The 9,419-nt window shown below is 44.8% G+C and overlaps 1 protein-coding gene and 1 long non-coding RNA gene across 4 annotated transcripts in view; one reads left to right on the top strand and one right to left on the bottom strand.

Moving 5' to 3' along the window:
* Nucleotides 1-4,358: 4,358 nt before the first annotated feature.
* On the bottom strand, nt 4,359-7,910 carry LOC123380552. The gene is made up of 3 exons (XR_006586461.1): nt 7,603-7,910; nt 6,273-6,452; nt 4,359-6,107 (listed from the first exon to the last, which is right to left on the bottom strand). It is a non-coding gene; the product is annotated as an uncharacterized LOC123380552 (long non-coding RNA).
* LGR4 (leucine rich repeat containing G protein-coupled receptor 4) overlaps nt 6,298-9,419 on the top strand; it is a 102,796-nt gene continuing 99,674 nt past the window's right edge. For 2 of the 3 annotated variants that reach the window (XM_045039071.1, XM_023239663.2), the window contains exon 1: nt 6,446-7,122. In XM_045039071.1, coding sequence (XP_044895006.1) covers nt 6,938-7,122 — 185 coding nt within the window. In that variant the 5' untranslated portion in view covers nt 6,446-6,937. Of the gene's footprint in view, nt 6,381-6,445; nt 7,123-9,419 lie in introns of those variants that run through there. The other variant, XM_045039072.1, reaches the window with a different exon arrangement.

Raw genomic sequence — 9,419 nt, 5'->3', positions numbered from 1 at the left:
TATCCTTCACCACATTTTTCCCAGGCTGGACCTAGTCAGTGACTGAGTACAACAGCAAAGGCACTAAGGCAAGTGTGCTCAGGAGACATGGGACTCTTCTAATGGTGATTTTCTCTTGGGGGTCTCCCCATTGGTCTTGCCAAACCTTGGAAGAACGCTACTTTTGTCCAAGACTCACCCAGTCTCTTGTCTTTCCTTCTCTCCTGACCTGGAGTCAAACCTGCATCTCAGTTTCATGGCTTTAAATATCTCCCTCCGTCCCCTCCCCCATTTTCCCTCGGAAACATTTCCCCTAATAAATCTCTTGTGTGAGCAATCCTGTTATCGGTGTTTGCTTCTCAAAGGATCCAAACTTGCACAGTCTCCTAGCAGAGAGTCATAAATTTGGGTGGAGTCTACATCAGAATCAGGAACTTTTTAAATCTTGAGAATCCAGGGCCTCATCCCAGACCTATGATAGAAGAATCAGTGGAGGTGGAATTTCTATTTTTAAAATCTTCCCCAGGTGATTTACATGTAGACTGACGTGCATTAATCTCACCTTTTTGTTCCCTAGCAGGGTAGATTCTGAGGGGTAGGTACATGGTAAAAATTCCTCGAAAAAAAAATCCAGAAAATGTTGAAAAGCTTGACAAGTTTGTGCTATTTTGGTATAAAAGGAGCAAACTGGCAAAGTTACTATGTTTCTTTATCACCTCCAGGTCCTCCATTTGTTCCTTCATATTGCAAAATTTTTAAACTTTCCTCATTGTGTTCTACGAAATGAATTTGTATATTTCAACACTAACATGAGACCAAAAAAAAGAGAGAGAGAGTTTAGTAAATAGTACCAGATTTTGCCAACCAGACTCCAAGAAGAGCATTTTTGACATCACCCTAACTTTCAACACTGTTGATCTAGTTTCTGTGGTTTTCTTTGCTCCTTTCTCAGGTAATCTTGACAATTACAGATGGTTGGTAGTTTGCCTGTGTTTTTAAAAGCATTGCCTCTGATTTTTTTTTTTTTATTTCAAAAAAGTTTTTAAAATCACTTTCAAAACCCCTAGGATTGTTAAAGTTTTCACCATGACTGCCACTCCTTATTTTGAAGACAGTCATGGTAACCATCACTAGACAAAAAGAAAGTTTTGAAATTACCTAGGAGGTGTTTAATAGTGTCGTTCTTGATACACAATATTAGGTGTCCAGGTCAGGAAAAAAAGAAACTACAGAATATGATACCTTCTCTCTCTGTCTACCCATAGCTTGTCTTTGAGTCTGAATTCTCTTATGGCCGTCTTCTCTAGATCTTTTTTAAGTTTATTTATTTATTTTGAAGGAAAGAGAAAGCATGAATTGGGGAGGGGCAGAGAAAGAGAAAGAGAGAGAATGCCAAGCAGGCTCTGCACTGTGAATACAGAGCCTGATGTGGAGCTTAAACTCATGAACCACGAGATCATGACCAGAGCCAAAGTCAGGCAGTTAACCAACTGAGCCACCAGGTGCCCCTTTCTCTAGGTTTCTTTTCAAATACATTCATGCAGACAAAGAAAAGCTTCCCAGGCTATGTCAGGGTGCATAGCAGAGCTACCCCCAAGTTCTGGTCTTCTGTAAGCACGTTTTATGGGACGCAGACATGTTGCATGAAGTTCTTTGAAATACTGTTTCATGCTAGAGTCTTCTTAAAACGTTCAAAGTTTTATCTGGAATTCTGAGAGAGTAAAAAGGAACCCAATTCTGTGACTGAACTTTGTGTTAATTCTTTGGTCTGAACAAATTCTCAGTGTGACTAGGAGATAATCTTTCTGGATTTCTATTCTGTTTTTGTTTTTTTTTTTTTTTTACTTTTACTTTTCTATCTGTTGCATTGTCTGGCTTCTGTCATGGGTATTTACCTTTGCCTAGTTGTGTTCCTCTTTGTAGTTTATGCGCTTAGGCCTTGGGATCCACGTGTGGTTCTGTCATTCAGAAATTGTTCCCTTGAGGGTCATTCACCTCTTGGGTTAGATTTGAAAGGGAAATTCAGGATAAGCAAATTAGATTTAGAAAGGATTGGGCATGGATAAGAAAACATTTCTGATATTTATTGAAATGTTTTGAAATTTGGGATCAATATGGGTCTTCAGAACTACCAGAAAGGACCTCTGACCCCAGGATATGCAACCAGGCCAAGAAACTAAGAACTCTTTGGCGATGTCCTGAAAAGGGGTGACTTCCAGAATGGCCGTCAGTCAGTCACATGGGAAGCCTTATGCCGGTCCTCACATCCCAAGATCTATCAGTTCTGCACATGTGGCAGTAGAGGAAAGGGGGTCAGAAGCCCACATTTGGTCACAAGTGCAACTTAAAAGGATGTTTTTAATTTGTCAACAATTTTACATTGTTGTTTTTGTGCTTCAAAATGATTGCTATTTTAAATTATCCCTAAAAACTAGGTCCTGTGCACAAGAGGACCACTCTAGGGACCTTGAAACACAGAAGAAAAGGACAAGTGGGTGAAAGCACCTATTTGAGACCAAGGTAGAAAGATTGTAAGCCTCTGAGCCAGTGTGGGAGCTCCTCCATCCTAAGGCCCCAGATGCAAATGTGGAAGAATCAGAGCATAGAAACAATAGCATTTATCTTGAGGATTCAAACTGGATACATACCAGATACCTGATGGGTGTGATATGTTTTCTTTATCCCCTGAATTGCTCACAGTTTGAAATGTTCATATATGTATACACACATAAAGATACCCATTTATATGTTTGTGTGTATATATAAACACATATATACATTTAATATACATATTCAGCTTCTAACTTTGAGTGGTGGTTTGGCACCCTTGCTTTTATAAAGTCGGTAGCTATTTTTCATCAGTCATGTGATTGTCTTAGGTCAAAAATATTTGGGGTGCCTTTTGGATGGAGAATTAGATAAACCCTAAGTGCCCCAGGACTCTTTCTGGCATTCATTCCAGAAAGAGGGTCATTTTTTTGCCTTGCAATTTGTTCTTTTTAGCTCATTCTGCAATAAAATCATCAGCACGAGCTCACTCCAGAGACCAGAAATTATAAAGTGCTTAATCTCAACTTGCAAGAAAAGATGGTCACCTTTGAGGTATGTCCCTGTGAATTTTACATAATCCTACAAATGGTTTTCAAAAATAATCTGATCTCAATAAGGGATTAGCACCTATAAAACAGGGCTGGTAAACTATGGCCAATGGGCCAGAACTAGTCCAACATCTATTTTTGCCCAAAAAGTTTTATTGGAACACAGCAATGTCTATTTGTTTATGTATTATTTATGGTGACTTTTATGCTACAATGACAGAGTTGAATAACTGTGACAGAGACCATATGGCTGACAAAGCCCAAAGTATTTACTATCTGGCCCTAAACAATAAAAGCAGATACGAAGGACCCAATAGAAAACAAACAGGCAAAGGAAATGAATAGGCAATGTACCGAAGAACACACTGGAACATTCAATAAATGCATGAAAAGATGCAGCTGTAATCAGGGGAATTCAAATTTAAAGTACACTGAGATTGCATTTCATATGCATCAGATCTGCAAATATTTAAGTCTTACAACATCAGGTGTTGGTAGGATATAGAGTAATGGGAATTTTTATTCTCTGCTGCCAGAAGCACAAGTAGGTACGATCACGTTTGAAAGCAATTTGACAACATCCGATAATGGTGAGTGCATATAATCCACCCCTACACACACACACACATGCACACACATATAAAGGAAATGCATATTGGAGAAACTCTTGCAGGTATGAACAAAGGATACAAGAATATTCATGGTAGCGTTGTTAGAAAAAATAGAAATAAGCTTAATATTAACAATAGAATAGATATATACTGAGTACATTCTTTAAACGGGACACTGTATAGTAATAAATATGAACTCATAATAGCCACATATTTCATAAAGATCACAGGCTGCATGAAAAAAAAAGCAAGTTGTACAGGAGTACAGAATGATATTATTTATATTTGCAAAACAATGCTATATGTTATTTAGGGATACACACATAAGAAAAGTATGAAAATGCTGAAAATATTCATGGGAATTAACTACAAAGTTTAGGAAAGTAGCTGACTTCTCAGGTGGAAAAAGATTGGAGAGAGATACAAAGGGAGCTTTGAATACATTTGTAACATTTTGTTTCTGTTTGTCTTTAATATTTATTTTAATGTTTGTTTGTTTATTTATTTATTTTGAGAGAGAGAATGTGCAAGCAGGGGAGGGGCAGATAGAGAGGGGTACAGAGGATCTGAGATGGGCCCTGTGCTGACAGCAGACAACCTGATGTGGGGCTTGAACTCATGAAGCAGAATGACCTGAGCCAAAGTCAGATGCTTAACCAACTGAGCCACCCAGGTGCCCCATGTAAGATTTTGTTTCTTAAGCTGATTGCTGTGAATTCTGATTTTTGTTCTTTTTGTAAATTAGAAGTAATTCACAAAAAAAATTGAAATTCAATCATTATAGCATTATGGGGGAATCCCCACAATCTCCCTGTTTTTATTTCTGTAATGGGGCACCTTCGCCCAGCAGGCAGAGCCTCTGTATACCCTTATACAGTCTCCATATTTGGGCAAAAATCAATCAATCAATCAATCCATCAGTATAATATACAATTCTCATTTTAAAGCAGCAAAAGGAAGTGAAATCTTGGCAAGAAAAATTCTGTCATCTTTCCATGTTGTTATAAAAGAGCAATCTTGGGGCGCCTGGGTGGCTCAGTCAGTTGAGTGTCCTACTTCAGCTCAGGTCATAATCTCACGGTTCGTGAGTTCGAGCCCCACGTCAGGCTCTGTGCTGACAGCTCAGAGCCTGGAGCCTGCTTCAGATTCTGTGTCTCCCAATCTCTCTGCCCCTAACCCACTCTCATTCTGTCTCTGTCTCTCTCAAAAATAAATAAAAATAAAAAAATAAATAAAGAGCGATCTTAAGAGAATCAACTAAAGAAACCAAATTTACAATTTTGCCTCACTTCACTTGCTCCTGAGAGCTGCTAGAAAATAATGGAAATGATTTAGACAATGGGCACCAATTTAGGGAAGGCTCCAAGGGCATCAGACAAGCACACAGGAGCCCAGGTTGTTCTGTGATGATCTTAGGCAGAGTACAATACCAGAGAGCTTCAGATTTCTTACCTATAAAACCAGAGGGCTGTCCATCTGTCTTTACGTTCTCTTTCAGACCCACAATTAGAGGAAATATGTCATTCCTAAAATCTTGAAGTCAAGGCATGTTTATATCTATTGACTTTCTAGCATATAAATAAATTTATTGTATATTAGTCGCGTGTCCAACTGGGCATTATTTTTTAAAGATAAACTCTCAAATGCAAAGATGATAGCAAGGTTTCATTTTAAACTTCTTAGGTCCGTTATCAATTTATTTCCATTTTCCTTAATTTTACTTAGGTGACATGAACGGTAAACTATAAACTAGTGGCATTTTAAACCCTGTCTGCCTTAAAGTATTCATGAAAAATGTCTCTAATGTAGAGTAAAATAACTTGAAGGCATAGTGGAAAGTAAGAAAGGAGGTGCCCACAAAGCAGAATAATGATTCTATGGGGTCTATCTATTAAGCCACAAAAGTCTACAAGAGAAAGGAATGCTGATAATTACCTGACACCAAAGTTGCTGCTGGCTTCTTAGTGGTAGTCATCTAGCACTCAAATGTTTTCTTGTCTGGAGACAGTGTCCTGTGTTCAGAAACATCACCTCTTTTGCCCCTTACAAGATTACCGGGTTTTAGGATTTTACAGTACGTGAGAAAACAGTCTGAATCAAGATCACCAAAACTTTGTAACGTCGCGGGTTAACCGCTCACATGTAGCCTCCCATACTAACGTGCATATCAACACAGGTATAAAGATCTCAGGTGAAGTGACAGGCCTGTGGGGGTACACCGCTTTAATTCAATACGTAGCTAACGCTTAACTCTGTCAGATTAAGGGAGGCTTGCCCCCTGCTCTTCAAAATCTTTCTTCCATTTCCACAGCTCCCAAAGTCCTCACCCTTTGGGAACAGTGGAGAGTCATTTGAAACTTAACTGAACGCTGGAGGCAAGTTCTAGTTTTCAGGTCGTCCAATTTAGGAGATCCAGTTTCTGCAGAGGGAAGAAGACGGGTGGGGGAGGGAAAAAAACAGAGTCTACATATTCAGATCCTTCTACCTTCCATTCACGACCTGCCACACACATCTGGCCAAACCAGGGATTTTTGCCTTGAACCACCACCACCACCACCACCACCACCACCACCTTGTCACTCACGCCCGATAAACACGCCCCTCTGGTCCTACTCTTGGCCTGTGGCGGCTCCCCTCCTTGCATAGTAATGAGCTCGAGACCTCCGCGGACCAATGGCGCTCCGGGAGAAGGGTTAGTTTTGCATGTACCTAAGTGATTTGCATAACCCAGCGGCCGGGGGCTTGGGAACCCGAGCGTGCAACCCTAGAAGGGAAAAGGACGGGAGGAGATTGAGCCGCGGCGGCGAGAGAGCGAGCAGGAACCTGGGTGTTTGTACGAGAGCCGGGCGGGGGCTGGGGCGAGGGGCCGGCATGGCTGAAGGCTGCGCTCCGCAACCTTGAAGAGCGGCTGCGGCGGGAGGCCGGGGACGGGGCGGCGGGTACGATGGCAGAGCGCGGCCCCCGCAGCTGCGCACGGCCGGGCCGGCTGGCCTGAGCCGCCGGACGAGCGGAGCTGCCTCTGCGCTTCCATGGAGCAGCGGGAAGGGCGAAACTCCGGAGCGCCGCGTCCCTGCGCTGCTGCCGCGGACTGTTGAAGGGGCCCAGCCCGCGCGACCGCCGAGAGGGGAGAGCCCCCGCCCCAGCCCGCAGGCCGGCCGCCCCGGGGCGGCGGGGGGCGTCGGAGGGCAGCGGAGGCGCGCCGAGCGAGCCGCGCCGCGGGAGAGGCCGGCGCAGGAGGCGGCCGCAGCAATGCCGGGCCCGCTGGGGCTACTCTGCTTCCTCGCCCTGGGGCTGCGCGGCTCGGCCGAGCCCAGCGGCGCGGCGCCGCCTCTCTGCGCGGCGCCCTGCAGCTGCGACGGCGACCGTCGGGTGGACTGCTCCGGGAAGGGGCTGACGGCCGTGCCCGAGGGGCTCAGCGCCTTCACCCAAGCGCTGTGAGTGCCGGGGTCCGGGTGCCGGGGAGGGGGGCAGACGGCTGTTGGGGGGGGCGGAGCCGGTGGTCAATCCCACCCCACCCTCCCACCCACAAGCGTCCCGAGGACTGGGGCGCGGGTCACCTGTGTGTGGGGTGCTGGGCACCCACTCCTGCACGGCGGGCTTTACAAACTGTGCCAGCCCGTGTCCGAGCCGCGAGTGGCTCTTTTTCCCAGACTTTTAGGGCACAGTCACCGCCCCCCCCCCCTCCCAAGTGCATCTGGGGCCAAGCCGGAGGGTGGAATCTGGAAACGCTTGCCCCTGTCAGCCTTTTCAGGAGACCTTCCCTTCTCACGCGGGGCCCCGCTCAGCTGGCGACAGCTTCGCAACGCGCAGGCTGAGGGCGCCTAGAACTTGGCCTGAGTCTGCAGACCTAGGCACGCTTCGTGGGGGAAACACCTGGAGCCTTCAGGGTTCCAGCATGAGGGGAGAAGACACACCTGTGCCAATGTACAGGGCGAATCCCCTTCCAGTTTGGCCTCATCCAGGTAGAGCGACTTGGCACCTCGGTCCAGTTCCGCTCTGGACTCACCGACTAACGCCCAGGGTTCCGGAGCGCGCGGGGGAACCGGGTAAAAACAAGACAGGAGGAGGGGGAGGAAACTGCAGGTTTCTTTTGGTGAAAATACTCTCCTCACCCAACTAGGCCTTTTAAAGAAGGAATGCTGACCTGAAGTACAGGCTGTTGAAAGAAAATCAAAGTTCCGGAGCATAGAATCTGCCCAACCAGAATGGAAGGCAGCAGTTTTCTCTTGTACCTTTCTTTTGAGCTGCCTGAGGCTGGGAAGGCCACTCAGATGGTTCTGACTTCTAAAATCCCCCCTCCTCAAAGGGGGACCTGAGGCTTTAGACATTCCCTTCAGAAAAGCAGAGGACTCTGAAATAGGTGTTGTAGGTGGTATTGGCAAATACCGCCAATAGAGAAAGAATAGGGTAATTGAATGCAGGGCTTGGTGTGCGCACTGGCTCTTGTGTTGTGTGGCCAGAGTGATTCAATCAAGAGCCATGAAAGAGCTGTTTGAGAGAGGACGGGATTCTGAGAGGTCCTTGGGTGAAGGGAATTTCCTTTTACCTTACGACCAAGGAAAAGGAACTCTGAGAAATAAACAATGTTAAAGGAATAACTGACCCTGTGAAGACATCCTTTCTGTGCAGGCCAAAGCATTGCTGTGTTTCCAGGTGGGTTCAGCTTATTGCTGCCTGCCAGTGGGGTTTTATTGAGGATTGCAGTCTGTTGCCTTAAACCTGTCTCATTCTTTGCCTCCAGCTCCCCCTCTTTATTTTTCCTGTGTCACGTGTTCGTTATGTATTTGAAGTCATTTTCCTCCAGTATGGTGGAGCTGAACTTTTCACTGAAAGAAATTAATTTTGTAGTGAAGAGCGGTGTGCCCACAAACAGGTACATTACACCGGCAGGTTTGCGTGGGACCCGGGAGCAGTGAGGGAAAGAAGATTGAGTAGAGGAGATAGGGCTGGTTTTCTTGTTTTTTTTTTTTTTTTTTTTTTTTTTTTTTTTTTTTCCTGTTCTTGTGAAACTTAGGGAATTCATGCAGCAGCGATTCCTTACCTGAAACCTCTCAAGCCCCTCTATTCATAGAAAGCCATGTTTTTACTATTTTGACCAGTTGTTAAGACCTTGTTTAGCAGATTTCCCCAGTTTTGATGGGTAGACTTGTCCCATAAGGAGAGGGACTGTTTTACATTAGTGCCTAAAACCACAAAGAAATGTTACATTTTTAAGAGAGCATGCTGCTGTGTAGAGCATCTTCCTTTAGAACTCACTGGAGGTGGTAAAATGCTCTCTTCTCGACGTGGAGCCTTTACAGAACTTACTGTTCAAGGCATGGGAAACAAAAATCATTGGCACCTGTCCCCATTAGATCGTCTAAACTAGCACCATCATGGCACTTCCTGAGCTGCTGTGGTGAGCAAATGTGTAACATTTTCCTCTTCCACTTGTGACCTATAGCCAGAGTATACAGATAACTCCTGTATACATTTCATTCCTGTATTTCATTCCCAGTACTCATCATTTCATCCTCAAAAGTATATATTGTGTGAGTACCCCATTTATAGGGCATTTCAAGGGCAGTGTGTTTGCATTTTGGGAAACCAGCTAGTCCAAGTGAATCTCAAAGGCCATGTTGAGCATGGGCAGGTACTGTCGGTTTGCACACTCCAATTGATTTGCAATCACCTGGGGTCTTTTCCCAAGTATGTCTGATCTGTTGTCCCACTGTAGCTTTAGTGAGCCACA

Source organism: Felis catus, chromosome D1, assembly GCF_018350175.1.
Source record: "Felis catus isolate Fca126 chromosome D1, F.catus_Fca126_mat1.0, whole genome shotgun sequence".
In the NCBI taxonomy this organism is placed as follows: Eukaryota; Metazoa; Chordata; class Mammalia; order Carnivora; family Felidae; genus Felis; species Felis catus.
The sequence above is the reverse complement of the archived record's forward strand: the minus strand, read 5'-3'. Positions and strand labels throughout refer to the sequence as shown.